Here is a 21,686-nt window from a genome sequence, read left to right on the forward strand (position 1 = left end):
ACAAAATTGTTTAACCTCAGCCCTTTTCTTAGTCTTTCTCCACCTCTTCTAATAGAAAGTTCTAACTAACAGTTGTAGCTTGGTGTCCACCACAGAGGGGTCTACTATGGTGCTTGCAAAGATAGCTTGCATGGAAAACAGCGTGTAAAATTCTCCTTGCATTTCATTAGTATGTGGTCTTGGTAGTGCTTCCTCACATGTCTCCTTCAAACCTCATCCCCTGAAGGTTCTAGAAGCCCATGCTTTGCTTCTCTTGTAGAAATATGTGGCACTCCAGGCTACTTAGCTCCTGAGATCTTACAGTGCTCGATGGACGAGTACCATCCAGGCTACGGGAAAGAAATTGACATGTAAGTAGAAGAGATAATGCATGACAGCAGTGGATAATATTCTGAGAGCTCCCTATAGGTTTCTTTTGGGAGAAGGTGGGGGGGGGGGGGGGGTAGTCCTGCTCTATAGCAACTTGCTCAGCCTGAGGAGCAGGAACTGGATATAGAAAATGAATTATGTTTCAACACTTTTTTATTGATGATTCGCCACAGAAACCATACTCATACAATTCCATTGGTTGACACTTAAATTAACATTTCAAACGTATTTGCAGGTGTTAGTAACTTCTATCATCAAATTTTCCATTTTCTCCCACCTCCTTGCAGACCCATCCTTTCATCAAACTTTAATTCCAAAACATTAAACAGACTGCTGCAAAACCAAAACTCCCTTGCTCCAACTCTATACACCTAATACAACCATCTCTAAATATGCCCACTAATTCTGTGAGATCCCTTTACCTCCCCCCCCTCCCTCTCTCTCTCGCCACTATCCCACTAAACGACCCACTAACTTCAGCCCTCCCCAACCACCCCTTTCCCCTTGGCCCCCCCTCCTCCCTCTTTCCCTAATCCCGGAGGATCACACAATCTTTTCACAAGTTCAGGAGTTGGCTTTTGTTTTGTGACGTGAGTGTGTCCCAGAATGGGGCCCATCTTTCTTGCAGGTGTTGAAGCTCTATCAACATAGAAAATGAATGATATAAAAAACAAAACTTAAAAGGTTGCATATCATTTGTTTTCTAATTAGAGATACAAGAAAAAAAAAACTTAAAGGGTTGCATATGTGTTTGTATGTCAAGTGGTGCTTAGATGGCAACTCTGGCTGCATCAACTAAGGCAGGTGCTGGGCTGGCTTGTTCGATCCAAGTGCCGCATATGGCAATCCGGTATAGGATGGGCTGGAGAGAGCTTCAAAGGAAACGCCAGTGGTTTGGAATATGAGGACTGCGCCGGTCAGACTTTTACAGTCTTTGTCTTGCAAATGGCAAGACGAATTTGGATAGGCTGGAATGGGCTTTGACGACAACTCCACTAGTTGGAACATAAGAACAGAGTCGGGTGGACTTCTATGGTCTGTCCCAGAAACACCAAAAAAAGACCATGATCTAATATCACATTCATTGTTGATTTAAATGTTGACTTGTCAATGAATGTGTTGGGCAGACTGGATGGACTATTCAGGTCTTTATGTGCCATCACTTACTTTAGTGAAAGGATAAATGCTAAAAATTAAATTATGAGACTGAAAGATGCTGTGGAAAGTGATGAGGAAAAAGCAAATGTGTTAAACAAATATTTCTGTTCTGTTTTCACGGAAGAAAATCATGGAGAAGACAATTATCAACTGGCAAAGATACATAAGAGAATGGAATAGATATCGCACCGTTCACAGAATAAAGTGTTTAAAAATAACTGGAAAAATTAAAGGTGGACAAAGCCATGGGACCGAATGGGATCCATCCCAGGATACTGAGTGAGCTCAGAGAGGTTCTGGTAGGTCCTCTTAAAGATTTGTTTAATAAATCCTTGGAGACAGGGGATGTTCCATGGGATTGGAGAAGAGTGGATGTGGTCCCTCTTCACAAAAGTGGTGACAGAGGAGCGGAAAACTACAGGCCAATAAACCTCACTTCGGTTATTGTAAAAGTAATGGAGGCATTGCTGAAAGAAAGGATAGTGAATTTCCTGGAACCCAATGAGTTTCACAATCTGAGGCAACATGGTTTTACCAAAGGAAAATTGTGCCAAACAAATTTTATTGAATTCTTTGGGTGACCAGAGAATTGGATTGAGGACATGTGCTAGATGTAATTGGATTACAACAAAGCCTTTGATATGGTTCCTCATAAGAGGCTCTCGAATAAACTTGATAAGCTGAAGTTAGGACCCCAAGTGGTGAACTGAATTAGAAATTGGTTGACAGACAGATGCCAGAGGGTAGTGGTCAATGGAATTCATTCAGAGGAAGGAAAGGTAAGTAGTGCAGTTCCTCAAGGAGTGGTGCTGGGGCCGATTCTGTTCAATATATTTGTGAGCGACATTGCTGAAGTATTAAAAGGTAAGGTTTGTCTGTTTGTGGATGATGCCAGGATTTACATAAGAATAGCCATACTGTGTCAGACCAATGGTCCATCTAACCCAGTATCCTGCTTCCAACAGTGGCCAATCCAGGTCACAAGTACCTGGTTGAGGTGGAGTGGAAAACATGAAAAAGGAAATGCAAAAGTTAGAAGAATGGTCTAACGTTTGGCAGTTAAAATTTAATGCAAAGAAGCGCAGAGTGATCCAAGGGTGCCGTATGTCTCAGGAGGTGAGAGAATGATATGCACAGACAGGGAGAGGGAAGGATAGGTGATAGGTCCAAGAATCTGAAGATGACGAAACAGTGTGACAAGGCGGTGGCTGTAGCCAGAAGGATGCTAGGCTGCATAGAGAGAGGCGAAGCCAGCAGAAGAAAAGAGGTTTAGATGCCCCTGTACAAGTTGTTGGTGAGGCCCCACCTGGAGTATAGTTTAGGAGGCTGTATCTTGCTAAGGATATAAAAAGACATGAAGTGGTCCAGAGGATGGTGACAAAAATGGTATGAGGCTTGCGCTAAAAGATGTATGAGAAGAGACTGGAAAACCTGAATATGTATACCTACTACTACTTATAATTTCTAAAGCACTACTAGATGTACGCAGCGCTGTACACTTGAACATGAAGAGACAGTCCCTGCTCGACAGGGCTTACAATCTAATTAGGACAGACAAACAGGACAAAAAGAGATAAGGGAATATTAAAGTGAGGATGATAAAATAAGGGTTCTGAACAAGTGAATAAGGGTTAGCAGTTAAAAGCAGCATCAAAAAGGTGGACTTTTAGCTCAGATTTGAAGACGGCCAGAGATGAAGCTTGACGTACCAGCTCAGGAAGTCTATTCCAGGCATATGGTGCAGCAACATAAAAGGAACAGAGTCAACAGTGGAGGAGAAGGGTGCAGATAAGAGAGATTTACCCAGTGAATGGAGTTCCCGGGGAGGAGTGTAGGGAGAGATGAGAGTGGAGAGGTATTGAGGAGCTGCAGAGTGAATGCATTTATAGGTCAGTAAGAGGAGTTTGAACTGTATGTGGAAACTGATAGGAAGCCAGTGAAGTGACTTGAGGAGGGCTAATATGAGCATAACGACACTGGCGGAATATTAGTTGTGCAGTGCAGCAGAATTTTGAACAGATTGAAGAGGAGAGAGATGGCTAAGTGGGAGACCTGTGAGAAGCAAGTTGCAATAGTCTAAGCGAGAGGTGATAAGAGTGTGGATGAGGGTTCTGGTAGTGTGCTCAGAAAGGAATGGGCGAATACCCTAAAGCAGTGTTTCCAAAACTGTGTGCTTTGGCAGCCTGGTGTGCTGCGGCATAGTCGCAGGGGTGCTGAGGGACCACAGTGAAAGATGGGAGTTCATCCTTAAGGGCACATGCCACACACCATGCACACGCTGCATTTAATCTTGGGCCCCACCACCGTCGGAGTTTGGAGCTGTATAAGGTACTTTTTTTTTTGTGAGTGCCTGCGTTATCTAACGCTGTTCCTGCTTTAACAGATCTGAGGCAGCGATTCACGCACAACTGTCTTCCGCTACCTCGGGGGGGGGGGGGGGGGGGTAGGAAGCGGCAGGCAGTGTATGTGAATCGCTGCCTCGGATCAGTTAAAGCGAGGGAATCGCTGTTGCGCTGCAGAATTCAAACAGTGAAAAAGCCCATGCAGGAAGGGGAAAAAATCCCACCCATTTATCTATTAATAACAGATAATAGTACAACCCTTGGAAGTGCTTCTTGTTTCTAATTTAAAACATCAATGCAGTCATTCCACTGGATGAAGCACATTAAGATTAGACAAGGTTAATGTTAATTCTGCGTTAGTGATGTGATCTCAAGAACATAGGCGGTCGGTGGCCCAATTGTTTGGGGAGGCTAAAGGGGGTGGGGTTAGGGGTGGGGCCAGGGGTGGAGCTTAAATCCATAATTGTCTGATAACACGCAGAAAAAAAATAAAAATAAAAATAAAAGTCACAATTAATACCTTTTATTAAATTTAGATATTACACATGTATCATATGTCAAAGAATAAAGTGGTTGCTCAAAGCATATTCTAACCACAATCGCTCGACTGTAAAACACTATGCACAACTTTGTCCAAAAACACACTCAGAACCTTACTGTACCATAAATATTACACTGGGCAGACCTAATACACCAATATACCACCCATACGGAAAATGCAGACCGTCAACAATATGAAACAAGGGATCATATCATCACAATTCTCATGTAGAGCCACAAAACACCCTAATTCATGTTTAATGTGGGATAAAATGCCATAAATAAGTAAATAAATATAAACTTTTAATGTTGAGCACCTGATTCTCAAAGTGGACACTATAATGAAAATAAAATGATCTTTTCTACCTTTGTTGTGTGGTGACTTTTTCTGATCATGCTGGCCCAGTATCCGTTCTGCTGCTATCTGTCCTCAGTGCAGGTCAGGAAGTCATCCTCCTTAAATATCTCCCTGGCAACCCAGGACACCTGCAGCCAACGCCCCCCCCCCTCCCCCGCTTTCCTAGCAGTAAGGTAAACAAACCATAAACCAATTTCTACAACTGGTTACACAAGGCTAGAGGGCTTTCACTGTGGCTCCTGCTGTGAGGATGGAGGTAAATCAACAATTTAATCCCCTCAGAGCAGCTGGACTCCACAGCTGATCCATTCTGCTGCAGCAGGGGGGAGGCTTAGCCTCTCCAAGCCTCTTATACCGGGCGCCTATGCTCAAGAAGTTTAACTTGTTTAATGTCCAGTCTTCCACTCTCTGGATCTTAAGTCGTCTTTCTCGTTTTGTGCGGCCGGCACTGAAAGTTTTAATATGGTGTACATATGTATGAATTTATAGTTTAAAAGAATACAAATTCATATGTGCAGCAGGATAAAATTTGCAGCCAGCTGGCAACCCTAAATCCAACAATTCCAAAGCAGCAGGCAGGCTATTGAAAAGTCTGGTGCTATTTTATAGAATCTACACATCCTCAGGTGAGGACTTTCTTTCATGGAGAGAAGTTGGAGCTAATGGGAAGCCAGCAGAGCCCTCCTCTTCGTAAAACTGAATCTCAATGAAAGTCAGCTTTGACTGAGAGGGTTTCTTTATATGCAGAAAACATGAGAATCCTGTAAAAGTTCTGTGATACCCATCCTCCACCAGCTGGACCAAGTGGGTCAGCCCGTGAGCTGCCCACACCCATCATTGGAGGTCCTGGGCGCCCAAGGAACATCATGTTGCCTCCCTCCTGTGCTCCATTCTGGGCTGTTTTTCATCCTCCTCTCTCCAGCTAAGTTCTGGTGGTAAGTGGGTGAGATACAGCAAACAGTCGAGGGGGAGGGGGAGATGCTGCATGGAGAGGGAGAAATGTTGGACATAGGGGTGAAGGGAGAGATGGTGCTTGGGGGAGAGAGGGAGACATACTGGACATGATATGGGATGGGGGTGTAGAGACCAGTGTGGCTGCGGGGGGGGGGGGGGGGGGGGGGAGGGCTGTGAAAAATTGCTCAAACACTAAGGGTACCGTGAACTGAAAAAGTTTGGGAACCACTGCCCTAGAGGAAAGAAGGGAGAAGGGACAGGGGAGATATGATACAGACATTTAAATACTTGAGGTATTAATAGAGAATCAAATCTTTTCCAGAGAATGGGAACTTTATTTATTTTATTTATTGCATTTGTATCCCACATTATCCCACCTCTTTGCAGGCTCAATGTGGCTTACAATACATCATGGGTATTGGAAATAGAAGTGAATATACATTAGGTTTACAGAGTGTTTGTGTTACATGGTGGTGAATTATATAATGGTGTTAAAGCAAAAGACATTATAAGACAGTACTAGAAGTTCAAAAGATTATACAGTTACACGTGTTGATCTTTGTGATATATCTTGTCGAAGAGATAGGTTTTTAATAGTTTGCGGAAATTGGTCAGTTCATAGACCGTTTTCAAGTTGCGTGGCAGCGCATTCTAGAGCTGCGTTCTTGTAAAGGAAAAGGTAGATGCGTGCATTGATTTGTATTTCAAACCCTTACACTTGGGAGGATGAAGAATGAGGGGTGTACGGGAAGATTTTTTTGCGTTCCTGGGTGGTAGTTCTATTAGATCTGACATGTAGGCTGGGGCGTTACCATGGATGATTTTATGGACTAAAGTGCAAAGTTTGAACGTGATGCGTTCTTTTAGTGGGAGCCAGTGTAGTTTTTCTCATAAGGGTTTCGCGCTTTTGTATTTTGGTGTGCCGAATATTAGTCTGGCTGCCGTATTCTGAGCTGTCTGGAGTTTTTTGAGTATTTGCTCTTTACAGCCAGCGTAGAGTGAGTTACAATAGTCCAGATGACTGAGTACCAGTGATTGTACCAGATTGTGGAAGACAATCCTTGGAAAAAATGGTCTCTTTTTTTAGTTTCCGCATTGAATGAAACATCTTTTTGGTTATGTTATTTGCATGGTTCTCAAGTGTTAGATGTTGATCAATGGTGACTCCGAGGATTTTCAGGGTGTCCGAAACTGGTAGATTTAGTTTAGGTGTGTTGATGGTGGTAAATTTATTCTTATTGTATTGCAAGGTGAGTACCAGGCACTGGGTTTTCTCAGCATTGAGTTTCAGCTGAAATGGTAAAACTAGAGGACATGAATTGAGGTTGTGGTAGATTTAGGCTTAATGTCAGGAATTTTTTTTTTTTTTATGGTGGCCAATGCCTGGAATGCCCGTCCAGTGACGGAATTCAAAAAGGCATGGGATGAACACAGAAGAGCTTTAATTAGAAAATGAATGGGATTATTTAACAAATAAATAAATAAATAAATGGCTGCATGTGTGTGGATGTGTCGAATGGCGCTTAGATGGCAACTCCGACTGTGAAGAACTAAGGCCAGTGCTGGGTAGACTTTTATAGTCTGTGTCCCGCAAATGGCAAGACAGTTTCAGATAGGCTAGAGTGGACTTCAACGGCAACTCCAGTAGTTAGAATTTAAGGACAGTGCTGGGCAGATTTTTACAGTCTATGTCCCAGAAATGCCAAAGAAAGACCATAATTGAGTATTATATCACATTCATTGTTAGTTTAATCTTGAATTGATAATGAGTGTGACTGTTGGGCAAATTGGATGGACCATTCAGGTCTTTATCTGCCGTCACTTACTATGTTACTAAGTTTTAAATAAACACATAAAGGTATAAAATCAAACATGGCCATCATGCCTGTATCAGGAATGCAATCAGTTGAAATTCTGTAATAAAACAATACATAAAACTTTTGGATCAGCAAATAAAAAAAAAAAAACAGTCATAAAAATTATTTTCTCATTTCTGGAGTGCAGGTGGAGCTCCGGTGTTGTCATGTACACGCTTCTGGCTGGCTCCCCTCCCTTCTGGCACAGAAAACAGATGCTAATGCTACGGATGATCATGAATGGAGATTACCAGTTTGGCTCTCCAGAATGGGATGACCGGTCTGACACTGTCAAGGATCTGGTAAGCAACTGGCACTGTGCTCTTTCCCCAGGATCATCTGGCTTTTAGTTCCCCTCTCTACCCCCTCTTGTGTTATTTATTAATTACCCGCACTATCCAGCCATTCTAGGCGGGGTACAAAAGTAAAACATACACAATAAATAAATAAATAAAAATGTAAAAACTCTTGTCCCCTAATACTTAATCTTGCCAGCCCAGAGCAGTGTCTATGAAACCATTGGCTTTTAGCTTAGTCTACTTGTCCATAGGTAAATATCCTGGACCAGGCTTGTTTACTGCAACATTGTCTTGCTTAAACCTAAAGAAGCTGCAATCAATAAAAAAGGGGGAGGGGGAAATAGGACTTTATATATATCGCCTTTCTGAGGTTTTTGCAAATACATTCAAAGAGGTTTACATATATTCAGGTACTTATTTTGTACCAGGGGCAATGGAGGGTTAAGTGACTTGCCCAGAGTCACAAGGAGCTGCAGTGGGAATCAAACTCAGTTTCCCAAGATCAAAGTCCACTGCACTAACCACTAGGCTACTCCTCCGTCATGCACAAACGTTTGACCATGTTTCTCCCTGTTTCAAAAATGTCATTGGCTTCCAATAGAACAAGGTATTTCATTTAAACTACTTATGCTCGTTTTTAAGGTTCATAGAGTTGGTCTTCCTGATTTATCATTCTACCTTCACAATTCCCTCATGACTCCTCCACTGGATAAATGATCATCACCTTCTTCTTCCACATCCTAAATCAGCTGAACTGTAAAGTACTCGCCATTGTGTATTCTTCTTTGCAGCTTCTGCTAACTGGAATTCCCCCTGCTACCTTTAAGGTCTGAACTTTCCTTTAAGAACTTCAAAAAGCTCTGAAAACCTGGTTGTTTAAACAGGCTTTCAATTATTAAATCTCCCCTTTTTCCCAGCCTTGCTCTTATACTATCCTACCCTTCCTTTCTTCCTCCACTGATCCTTTCAGTTTTGCCCGATTGTGTTTCTGCTGAGTAAAATTGCCTATCCTGTCTAATATTATAGTTCCTTTCCGAATCTGTTTTTATAAGTACATAATTATTGCCATACTGGGACAGAGCGAAGGTCCATCAAGCCCAGCATCCTGTTTCCAACAGTGGCCAATCCAGGTTACAACTACCTGACAAGATCCCAAAACAGTACAATATATTTTATGCTGCTTAACCTAGAAATAAGCAGTAGATTTTCCTCGTCCATTTTAATAATGGCTTATGAATTTTTCTTTTATGAAGCTATCTATATCTTTTTTAAACCCTGCAAACCTAACTGCTTTTACTACATTTCTGGCAAAGAAGTCCACAGTTTAATTACACATTGAGTGAAGAAATATTTTCTCCAGTTTGTTTTAAATGTACTACTTTGTAGCTTCATTGCATGCCCCCTAGTCCTAGTATTGTTGGAAAAAGTAAACAAGCGATTCACTTCTACCCATTCCACTCCATTCATTATTTTATAGACCTCTATCGTATCTCCTCACAGCCATCTTTTCTCCAAGCTGAAGAGCCCTAGCCACTTTAGCCTTTCCTCATAGGGAAGTTGTCCCGTCCCCATTATCATTTTCGTCGCCCTTCTCTGCTCCTTTTCTAATTCCACTTTATCTTTTGTGAGATGCAGTAACCAGAATTGCACAGAATTGTTGTTAGCCTGTAAACCGCCCAGATCTGCAAGTTAGCTTGGGTGGTATAGCAAGTGTAAATAAACTTTAAGAACATAGTGTCTCACGTAATCATTCTCATAATGATACCCATCCACAGATGCAGAATCATGTGCTATCATTTCAACTAAAATCCAGTATTATAACAAAATGATTGAGTAATCCAGCTAACCATAGCAGGTAATCAACAACCTGTGACTGTCACTCCCCCCTCCCCCCACAGGTGTATACAAGAAAAGCTACAGCTTAGCAGGGTTTAAAAAAGGTTTGGGTAGCTTCCTAAAAGAAAAGTCCATAAGCCATTATTAAAATGGGAAAATCCACTGCTTATTTCTGGGATAAGCAGCATAAAATATATTGTACTGTTGTGGGATCTTGCCAGGTATTTGTGATCTGGATTGGCCAGTTGGAAACAGGATACTGGGCTTGATGGACCTTTGGTTTGTCCCAGTATGGCAACACTTATGTAGATGATGATTATGCCATTTGGTTACTTTCCGAGTGATGTTTCAGTCAAATGTGTGGGGCTGCTGCCACAGGCCAGCAATGAGCTATTTCATCAAGGATGCTTGTGGAGACTCCCCGCTTCAAACTGTGTGATGCAAGGAACCCACATCGGCTCATGTGGGATTCTGAGTGTTTACCACAGAGCTGAAGAGCAGCAGGACCTCCTGCACATGTTCAGAGACAGGAGGACTGGAAGTACAGTAACTGACATCTTTCTCAGCACCAGCTTTCCAATTGGGCCAGTTAACCGTTTTCCATGGCTGATACCCAAAGATCAGATATGTCAGCTAGCCAACTAATACCAGCTATCTTTTTTTGGCCTTCAGAAGCCAGGATTTTCTACTTTTCTTTCACCTTGTGCCTGTCACTGTCCCAGACCTCTGGTGACGGTTTTGGCTCTCCCCACTTCAACCACTGCTTAAGGCCTTCATTTGCCTATTGTATCAGTTCATCCTCACAGGGCAGGCTGGTCCAAGGCTATAAATTGTCCCCGCCCCCTCAGGACATGTTTGCATGTTGAGTGGCGCTTAGATGGTGACTCCAGCTGTGAAGAACTAAGGCCGGTGCTGGGCAAGTGTTTACGGTCTGGGTCCCATATATGGCAAAAGCCAGTGGAGGATGGGCTGTCCTCATATTTGGAATATGAGGACTGTGCTGGGCAGACTTTTATGGTTTGTGTCCCACAACAGATTTGGATAGGCTGGAGTGGGCTTTGATGGCAACTTCAGTAGTTGGAACCTAAGGACAAGGCTAGGTGGACTTCTACAGTCTGTCCCAGAAATGCCAAAGAGACAATGATCAAGTTTTTTTTTTAATATCACATTCACTGTTGGTTTAAGCATGACTTGATAATAAGTGTGACTGTTGGGTAGTCTTTATCTGCCACCATTTACTATGTAGACTACATTAATATTCAACTTTTCCCATATCCAACCTTCCTCATGTTCCAAAGTGGTTAGATAATAGGTCGGCCATTGTATCTCTCATGTCACCCCAAATACTACAGAAAGGTGAATGAGATTTTGTGATCTGAAGATTTTGTTTTTAGGAACCTCCCAACTGACCTGTGCTTCCTTTTAATGATCTAATCTAGGCCTCAACAAATTTTCACTGAATCTAGGAGCCAGAGGCTGAAACCTCTTTCGTTTCTCCTCCACCCCTCACCCAAACTTGTTCACAGTGAAACTGATGTATATTGGTGGTGGTGGGTGGGGGACAGAATCCCCTCTCTTTGATCAGCAGCGGCTCCTTTAGAAACTAATTTACTAAGGCTCTTTTCCCATTCTGTGAGTAAAAGGTACCACTGCACATTACAGCCCAAACCTAGAACTTTCCCTTCTGGAGGCATGTTGTCAGCAGTGTGACATTACCCATCTGATAGGTGAGGCAAAGAGGTACCATTTCACATATCATCATGGCATGGGTCCTGCTCTCTCATATCCCCCCCCCCCCCCCCCCCCCCAGTCTGTCTCATATAACTCACTCTCCCTCCTGCCTTCATGCAGTCTTTCTGTCTTTTGCATCATGCTGTTGGGCATCTTACCACTTACCCATGGTGGTTCAGCTCACTGTTGTAAGCTTGAGCCACGTGGTGCAGAAAGTAGAGAATGACACGGGGACGTTTGTCCTTTCCCGCAAGTTCTGTCCTTATCTGCAGAAGCTTTGAACACTTATGATTTTATATTTACATTTTTATTAAAATATAAAAAGGAACAATAAGCTGTGCAACTGTTCTTTATAAATCACAAATAGAAAACAATAATAGCAATGAGTAGTTATAACCCCACCACCCTTTCAACCTCAACTATAGCTGACTGACTTCTGCTACCCCAAGGAATCCTAATTCACCCTGTTAAAATATCCAGGGGTACAAAATACAACCCACTCTGTATGCCCTAATGGGGGAGAAATATGCTGTATGAAGCACTGATGATTTTTTAATCTTTGGATGACTAAGTCATCGACCCTCAGGATTCAGACTAGCTCTCCTGTCTTCCAGTTTTTCCTGCACTAGAAGAAGATGTCTTCTCAGATGTGCTGGTAGCAGGAATGTACAGGATCCCCCATGCAAATTTTGCCAGTTGTGGCCAGCATATTTCTTGCTTTTCCAAAAAAAAAAAAAAAAAAATCAAAATATCGTCTGCATCACTCAAACATAAATAACAGTCCAGTTCATTAACAGGCTTCAAAGTAGAGAATGACACGGGGACAAAGTTCATCCCCGTGGGCTCTGTCCTCATCCCTGCCCTGTCATCATGGGATCTGTCCCCTCAGGCTCTGTCTCTGTCCCTGTGTCATTCTCTAGCAGGAAGTTCAGGAACTATTACCATTTCAAGCCTCATGAGGCTGTGAGAGCACCCAACCTTCCTGTATCATGCGGCTCAAGCTTACAACAGCGCACTGATCCGCTGCAGACAGGAAGGAAATATTTTTGAGCTCCCTTAGAAAACAGGTAATATAAATTTGAGGGCAAGAGATCGGTCACAAGGGTGCAATTTCTAGATGCCATGGCGTCCTGGCGCCTGGGATTTGTCGAGCCTTGATCTAATACCATCATTCGTGGTCTGGAGATTAGGTAGAGAGGGGGACGTGTCCTGTATCTTGATGTGTTGCAGATATGATTTGGGGTGGGGGTGGGTGGGAGAGAACCAGTTTCATTACCAGTGATTTAAGGTCACAAAGGTGAGATTCATAAACATAATTGGATTTCCTTGTCTCCAGATTGCTCGGATGCTTGTGGTGAATCCAGACATGAGGTTCACAGCTGAGGAGGCACTGGCACACCCCTTCTTTCAACAATACGTGGTGGAGGAAGTACGACATTTCAGCCCTTACAGAAAATTCAAGGTACCCAGGCTCTTCTCAAAACTCATTTTTTTTTTGTTACATTTGTACCCCACACTTTCCCACTCATGGCAGGCTCAATGCGGCAGGCAATGGAGGGTTAAGTGACTTGCCCAGAGTCACAAGGAGCTGCCTGTGCCGGGAATTGAACTCAGTTCCTCAGTTCCCCAGGCCTAAAGTCCACCACCCTAACCACTAGGCCACTCCTCCTCTCTGTTTCTTTCCCCTTTCCGCAGACTATATTTAAAAACAGAGACTTGATTACTCACCATATTATTTCAAGGAATGTTACGATGAGTTATAGATTATAATAAATCATATAAAATCCAGCTAAACAATCACAATATGCAAAGCTGACTATCTTGATAAAAATATTACCAAAATAGATCAGGTTCAACCTGCCCTTAAGAATCAACCAGGATTGTCCTCAGCCACAATTGCGCCCTGTGCGACAAATCAACTGGTGTCCCCCGCCAACTGCGCCATATCCACAGCAGGGGAGACCTGGATGGGAAGCAATTTCTGTACCCCTCTCTCCCCAGTGCCCTGTGTGGACACACCACCTGGGCAGCTCTCCATTCAACAAATCTTTTAGGGGCCTTTTTCCATATCATCATGCTGATCAATCCATAGACTGGTGGGTTGTGTCCATCTACCAGCAGGTGGAGATAGAGAGCAATCCTTTTGCCTCCCTACATGTGGTCATGTGCTGCCGGAAACTCCTCAGTATGTTCTCATCTCAGCAGGTGGTGGTCACACACAGCAGCAGCTCTGGCTAGGTCTCCAAGCCTAATTTTTAGGTTTTGTTGAGTACCTGGGGTTGAGGGCTCTTCTTGAGCAAGTGCAAACCTGGTGGTGCCAGGTCCCTCCTTTTCTCCCCCCTCCCGCTGGCTCCGTTAAAAAAAAAAAAAAAATTTGGGACGTCCTTAAGGGCGTTTATTTCAACGTTTATTGCAGCTGCTCACTGGGACACCAGTTCGTTACAGCTCGGAGCGAGAAGCAGGTAATTTTACCTTTTTATAGCGGGCAGGGGGTTCCCTGTTCGGTCTCCACGTGGCTTATGGCGTCGGAGGGCGAGGGCGCGAGGATTCGCTCCCCGGACCGCGTGGGTGCGTCTAGCGGGGATGCGGGGATTTCAAAACCTGAATCGCCTTTAAGCATCAGTTTGGAGTCCGGTCAGTGTCCCGGTTCTTCCTCCGGTGCGGCAGTTTTTCCCGCCATAAGCGCCCATCCCCCGCTGCTCGCCCACTCCATGTTGGCCGGCCACTCTGCTCGGACGGCTTCTTCTTGGGCCGCCCTCGAGCTGGGAGACGTTAATACTATGGTCGCCCTTGATTCGGGCGACGGTAAGAAAGCGGCCAAAGTTAAGCGCCGTTCTTCCCGCGCGGCTCCTTCTCGGAGTTTCGGGCCAGACGCCAATTTGGATGCGCAGCACGTTTCTCCCCCACTCTTGCGAGCGCCGGTTGAGGGTGCGGCTAGGGCCGTGGCCCAAGCTGCAGAAGTGCACTGTTCGGGGGGATTCTCCCCTGAGTTCATTTTGCTGCTGCATCAGGCTTTTCTTATGCAAAACACTGCCCCTGCCCCCCTGTCTGATAAAGGGGTTGAGGCCTCCGGAAGCAAACGCCCTCGGGTGGATTTCCAGGCCCTAGAGGACTCTGTCTCCTCTGATGTAGATGAGGGCAGCGTATCTTTCTCCCAACGGTCCTTTGGGGATTCCTTGGAGGAGACGGATTCCCACTCGGATGGAGCGAATGACCCCTCTGCAGCGCGGATCTTTCGCTCAGAGGATTTGCCCAACCTGTTACTGCAGGCCATGAGCATTTTGAAGATTTCCTCTCCGGAGGACGTCTCTCCCTCAGCCTCTGTTGGCTCCGCCATTATGCTGGGGACGAAGCGCCCGCCTAGAACCTTCCACGTGCATGAGGCCATGCGCACCTTGATTTCAGCTCAATGGGATGTCCCAGAAGCAAGCCTCAAAGTGGCTAGGGCTATGTCCCGCCTCTATCCTCTGCCTGAAGGTGAATGGGAGGCCTTTCTTTGGCCTACCGTGGATTCTTTAATCACTGCGGTGACTAAGAAAACGGCGTTGCCGGTGGAAGGTGGCACGGCCCTAAAGGACGCCCAAGACAGAAGATTGGAGGCGGCCTTAAGGTCGTCCTTCGAGGTGGCTGCTTTAAGTTTGCAGGCCTCAGTTTGCGGTTCCTATGTGGCCAGGGCGTGCCTGACGATTGTGCAGCGGGCTTCCCCCTCGGATCCTTCCTTGAGGGATGATTGGCCGGCCCTGGAATCGGGCTTGGCTTATTTGGCAGACTTGCTGTATGATGTCTTGAGAGCCTCAGCTAAAGGTATGGCTCAGACAGTCTCTGCTCGGCGGTGGCTTTGGCTGAAGCATTGGTCTGCGGACCACGCCTCTAAGTCTCGCCTGGCTAAGTTGCCTTTTAAAGGCAAGCTGCTTTTTGGGGTCGAGCTGGACAAAATTGTGACCGATCTCGGCACGTCTAAGGGCAAGAGGTTACCATAGGTCAGGGCTCGGGCCAGTGGTGCTCGCCCCGGTAACTCCAAAGGACGGTTTCAGGAAGCCCGTCGGTATCGCCCGGGCAAGTCGGGCTCCTCTGCCCCCTCTTCCTTCAAGAGGAACTTCTCCCCCAAGTAGCATTCCTTTTGCAGAGACTGCCGTCCCGGAGGTGCTTCCTCCGGTCCTCCCCCAGGGTCTCGTACCCAATGACGGGGTCCTGGTCCATGGCCCAGTGCAGATTGGAGGACGCCTGTCCTCGTTTCTGGGCGAGTGGACCAGGGTAACTTCAGACGCTTGGGTGCTGGAAGTCATCAGAGATGGCTACAAGCTAGAGTTCTGCCGACCCTTAAGAGATGGGTTTGTACACTCTCCCTGCAAGTCTCCGGTCAAAGCTGTGGCAGTGCAGCAGACTTTGGACAATCTGATCCGCCTGGGTGTGGTCGTTCTGGTGCCAGAAGATCAGCTTGGCAAGGGACGTTACTCCATTTACTTTGTGGTACCAAAGAAAGGAGGTTCTGTACGGCCTATCCTCGACCTCAAAGGGGTCAATCGGGCCTTGAAAGTTCGGCACTTCCGAATGGAGACTCTCCGCTCTGTTACAGCGGCAGTGAAGGCAGGGGAGTTCCTGGCATCCTTGGACATCAAGGAAGCTTACCTGCATATTCCCATCTGACCTCATCAACGCTTTCTGTGTTTTGCAGTCCTGGACCGACACTTCCAGTTCAGAGCCCTCCCGTTCGGGTTGGCTACTGCTCCGCGGACCTTCTCCAAAGTAATGGTGGTCATCGCGGCCTTCCTACGAAAGGAAGGAGTACAAGTCCATCCTTATCTGCACGACTGGTTGATCCGAGCCCCCTCTTATGCAGAGTGTGGCAGAGCTGTAGACCGGGTGATTGCTCTTCTGAGCTCCCTGGGGTGGATCATCAACTGGGAGAAAAGCCAGCTGCGCCCAACTCAGTCCCTGGAATATCTGGGAGTTCCTTTCGACACCCAAGTGGGCAGAGTGTTCCTGCCGGACAGTCGAATTGTCAAGCTTCAGGCTCAGGTGGACCAGTTCCAGGTAGCCTCTCATCTTCGGGCTTGGGACTATGTGCAGCTGTTGGGCTCTATGACGGCCACGATGGAAGTAGTGCCCTGGGCCAGGGTTCATATGAGACCACTACAACTCTCTCTGCTGCAGCGCTGGACTCCAGTGTCGGAGGATTACGCTGTGCGCCTTCCCTTGGACCTAGCGGTGCGCAAGGCGCTGAGCTGGTGGCTGAGGACAGACAAGTTGTCCGCAGGGATGCCTCTTTTGATCCCGGAGTGGGTTGTCGTCACGACGGACGCCTCTTTGATGGGCTGGGGAGCCCATTGCTTGGGAAGGACAGCGCAGGGGCTCTGGTCTCCTGCAGAGGCAAAGTGGTATATCAACCTCCTGGAACTCGGAGCCATTCGGTTGGCGCTTTTGGAGTTTCTCCCGGTACTGGCGTTGAAGCCAGTACGGGTCCTGTCGGACAATGCCACGGCTGTGGCATATGTCAATCGCCAGGGAGGTACCAAGAGCGCCCCTCTAGCCAAGGAGGCCATGAATCTATGCCAGTGGGTAAAAGCGAACCTGGAACAGCTGTCGGCGGCCCACATTGCTGGAGTCATGAATGTTAAGGCGGACTTTCTCAGTCGCCATACCTTGGATCCCGGAGAGTGGTAGCTATCGGCTCAGGCGTTCTTGGACATCACGAAGCGCTGGGGCCAGCCGAGCCTAGATCTGATGGCGTCATCGGCCAATTGCCAAGTGCCGCGCTTTTTCAGCAGAGGACGGGAGCCTCGATCTCTGGGAGTAGATGCTCTTCTCCAATAGTGGCCGACACAGGAGCTTCTCTATAGGGGCGTTTGTTATAGATAGAGCGGGCATTCCATAGGGCGCAAGAGAAGGGCAGAGAAGAAGAGGGGAGTAGAGGAATAGAGATGAGGTTAGAGAGGTCACGGTGAGATCTGTAGAGTTTGGATAATAGTTGGTGAGGAGGGCCAGGATTGGGATTGATGTCACCAGCTGAGAGTAAGAGAAGGAGTAAAAGAGAGCGGAGGAGAGTAGGAGAAGTGTGGCCACGAAGGCGTCGAAGGCGAGAGGTATTTAGGTGGAATGGGGAAGGCAAAATGGAGGGAAGAAAGAGACGGAGATTAAAAGCCAAGAGGGAGGAAGAGGGTAGGAGAGAAGGTGAGGTGATGAAGTCAATGGATGGGAAGTGAGTTCCTGTAGCGGAGAGAGGTAGGGGGTGAGGGAAAAGATTAGGAAGGGACAGAGCTAGGAAGAGAATGTGAATAGGGGCCATAAACGATTAAGGTACTTTAGCAACTGGAAAAAGATTAGATACAAAGAGAAAAATGCCCCGCGCGCCGCACCTAGAGCGGAGGCCCTGAGTGGATCGGGGTGGACCTGGGTGTCACCCCGGAGAAGGCTGTAAGGATATGCAGATGACCTGCAAGTCCTCCACAGCACCTGAAGGGCAGCCGGTGGTAGAGGTGGGCACCTCTCAGCTGAGGAAAGGCTTACCAGGGGTTAGGCCGAAGCCAGCATTCCTCCCCCTGAGGGTCGCCTGATCCTAGCCAAAAAGCACCTGGAAACTCTGTGCACTTGGAGGGAAGGCCCTGGGAAGATTGGGGTGGAACTGGAGTCACCCCGGATACAGCTGTGAGGAAATGCAGAAGGGCTGCAAGTCCTCCACAGGACCTGGTGGGAGCGCTGGGCACCTAGAGCGGAGGCCCTGAGTGGATCGGGGTGGACCTGGGTGTCACCCCGGAGAAGGCTGTAAGGATATGCAGATGAGCTGCAAGTCCTCCACAGCACCTGAAGGGCAGCCGGTGGTAGAGGTGGGCACCTCTCAGCTGAGGAAAGGCTTACCAGGGGTTAGGCCGAAGCCAGCATTCCTCCCCCTGAGGGTCGCCTTTCTCTTGTGCCCTATGGAATGCCCGCTCTATCTGTAACAAACTCCCCTATATCCAGGACCTCTTTATCTCGCGTCACCTCCATCTGCTCGCCATAACAGAAACCTGGCTCTGCCCTGATGACTCTGCTTCAGTCGCAGCCCTGTGCCATGGCGGTTATCTATTTTCACATACTCCTCGCCCTGCTGGCCGTGGGGGCGGTGTTGGACTACTTCTCTCTCCCTCCTCCAGATTTCAACCCCTTCTTCCACCTCAATCTCACTGTTTTTCCTCCTTTGAAGTCCACTCTATCCGCCTTTTCTCTCCTCTGCCTCTTCGAATAGCGGTCATTTATCGTCCCCCTGATAAGTCCCTTTCATCCTTTCTCAGTGACTTTGACGCCTGGCTTGCCTTCTTCCATGATCCTTCCTCCCCCTCTCTCATCCTTGGTGACTTTAATATTCCTGCTAATGATCCTTCCAACTCTTATATTTCCAAGTTACTCGCTTTAACGTCGTCCTTTACTCTCCAACTATGCTCCACCTCCCCCACTCATCAAAATGGTCACTGTCTTGATCTCATCTTCTCCTCCAACTGTTCACCTTCTAGTTTCCTTGCCTCTGATCATCCCTCCTCTGATCACCATCTTATAACTTTCACACTTAAATCTCCTCCCTCCCAGTCCCGTCCTATCCTATCTAATTTATCTAGGAATCTTCACGATATTGACCCTTCATCTCTATCCTCCCATGTTTCAAACCTCCTCTCTACTGTGGCACCATCCACGTCTGTCAACAAGGCTGTTTCTTCTTACAACAATACTCTATCCTCTGCCTTAGACACTCTTGCACCTTTGATGACCCGCCCTGTAAGGCGTACAAAACCCCAACCTTGGCTGACTTCTAATATCCGCTACCTACGTTCCTGTACCCGCTCCGCCGAACGCCTCTGGCGGAAATCTCGGGCCCTTGCTGATTTCTTACACTTTAAGTTCATGCTGACCTCCTTCCAATCTGCTCTTTTACGTGCCAAACAGGATTATTATATCCAACTGACTAACTCTCTTGGCTCTAATCCTCGACTTCTCTTCACCACATTGAACTCTCTCCTCAAGGTGCCCCCTCCCCCAACTCCCCCTTCATTATCTCCTCAGACCCTTGCTGAATTCTTTCACGACAAGGTTCAAAAGATAAACCTTGCTTTCTCTACCTCACCAGCTCTCCCTCCACTAGTCCGTTCCCCTCTCTCTCCTTCCCCTCATTCCCTTTCCTCCTTTCCTGAAGTTACTATTGAGGAAACTACACTTCTCCTTTCTTCCTCAAAATGTACCACCTGTTCCTCTGATCCCATTCCCACCCACCTTCTTAATGCCATCTCTCCTACTCTTATTCCTTTTATCTGTCACATTCTCAACCTCTCACTTTCCACTGTGACTGTCCCTGCTGCCTTTAAACATGCTGTGGTCACACCTCTCCTTAAGAAGCCTTCACTTGACCCTACTTGTCCCTCTAATTACCGACCCATCTCCCTCCTTCCTTTTCTCTCCAAATTACTTGAGCGTGCTGTTCACCGCCGCTGCCTTGATTTTCTCTCCTCACATGCTATTCTTGACCCATTACAATCTGGTTTTCGCCCTCTCCACTCAACCGAAACTGCGCTTACTAAAGTCTCCAATGACCTATTACTGGCTAAATCCAGAGGTCAATATTCCATCCTCATTCTTCTTGATCTTTCCGCTGCTTTTGACACTGTCGATCACAGCATACTTCTCGATACCCTGTCCTCACTTGGATTCCAGGGCTCTGTCCTTTCCTGGTTCTCTTCCTACCTCTCCCTCCGCACCTTTAGTGTTCACTCTGGTGGATCCTCTTCTACTTCTATCCCTCTGCCTGTCGGCGTACCTCAGGGTTCTGTTCTTGGTCCCCTCCTCTTTTCTATCTACACTTCTTCCCTTGGTTCATTAATCTCATCCCATGGCTTTTTCCTACCATCTCTATGCTGATGACTCCCAAATCTACCTTTCTACCCCTGATATCTCACCTTGCATCCAAACCAAAGTTTCAGCGTGCTTGTCTGACATTGCTGCCTGGATGTCTCAACGCCACCTGAAATTAAATATGACCAAAACCGAGCTTCTCATTTTCCCCCCCAAACCCACCTCCCCGCTCCCCCCGTTTTCTATTTCTGTTGATGGCTCTCTCATTCTCCCTGACTCCTCAGCTCGAAACCTTGGGGTCATCTTTGACTCTTCCCTCTCCTTCTCTGCTCATATCCAGCAGACCGCCAAGACCTGTCGTTTCTTTCTTTACAACATTCGTAAAATCCGCCCCTTTCTTTCCGAGCACTCTACCAAAACCCTCATCCACACCCTTGTCACCTCTCGTTTAGACTACTGCAATCTGCTTCTTGCTGGCCTCCCACTTAGTCACCTCTCCCCTCTCCAGTCGGTTCAAAACTCTGCTGCCCGTCTCATCTTCCGCCAGGGTCGCTTTACTCATACTACCCCTCTCCTCAAGACCCTTCACTGGCTCCCTATCCGTTTTCGCATCCTGTTCAAACTTCTTCTACTAACCTATAAATGTATTCACTCTGCTGCTCCCCAGTATCTCTCCACACTCGTCCTTCCCTACACCCCTTCCCGTGCACTCCGCTCCATGGATAAATCCTTCTTATCTGTTCCCTTCTCCACTACTGCCAACTCCAGACTTCACGCCTTCTGTCTCGCTGCACCCTACGCCTGGAATAAACTTCCTGAGCCCCTACGTCTTGCCCCATCCTTGGCCACCTTTAAATCTAGACTGAAAGCCCACCTCTTTAACATTGCTTTTGACCCGTAACCACTTGTAACCACTCGCCCCCACCTACCCTCCTCTCTTCCTTCCCGTTCACATTAATTGATTTGATTTGCTTACTTTATTTATTTTTTGTCTATTAGATTGTAAGCTCTTTGAGCAGGGACTGTCTTTCTTCTATGTTTGTGCAGCGCTGCGTATGCCTTGTAGCGCTATAGAAATGCTAAATAGTAGTAGTAGTAGTAGTACTCTATGTGTTCCCGCCCTGGCCCATGTTGGGCAGGGTGCTAGACCGGGTGGCAAAGCATCCGGGCCGGGTAATCCTGGTGGGTCCGGACTGGCCCAGACGTCCCTGGTATGCGGACTTGATCAGGCTCTCAGTGGACGGACCTCTGCGACTGCCAGCAGAGCAGGGCCTGTTGCATCAGGGTCCCGTGGTGATGGACGATCCCTCCCCCTTTGGTCTTACGGCCTGGCTATTGAGCGGCAGCGTCTGAGGAAGAAAGGCTTCTCAGACAAGGTCATCGCCACTATGCTGAGAGTGAGGAAGCGCTCTACTTCTACTGCTTACGC

At 46.9% G+C, this 21,686-nt stretch overlaps 1 protein-coding gene across 2 annotated transcripts in view; it reads left to right on the forward strand.

The window, feature by feature from the left end:
• PHKG1 (phosphorylase kinase catalytic subunit gamma 1) overlaps window positions 1-21,686 on the forward strand; it is a 54,679-nt gene that overhangs the window by 29,445 nt on the left and 3,548 nt on the right. For both annotated transcript variants that reach the window (XM_030222629.1, XM_030222628.1), the window contains exons 7-9: window positions 260-350; window positions 7,726-7,879; window positions 12,780-12,905. In XM_030222629.1, the coding sequence (XP_030078489.1) occupies window positions 260-350; window positions 7,726-7,879; window positions 12,780-12,905 (371 nt within the window). The remainder of the gene's footprint in view (window positions 1-259; window positions 351-7,725; window positions 7,880-12,779; window positions 12,906-21,686) is intronic.

The sequence above is a fragment of the Microcaecilia unicolor genome, chromosome 13 (assembly GCF_901765095.1).
Source record: "Microcaecilia unicolor chromosome 13, aMicUni1.1, whole genome shotgun sequence".
Classification (NCBI taxonomy): Eukaryota; Metazoa; Chordata; class Amphibia; order Gymnophiona; family Siphonopidae; genus Microcaecilia; species Microcaecilia unicolor.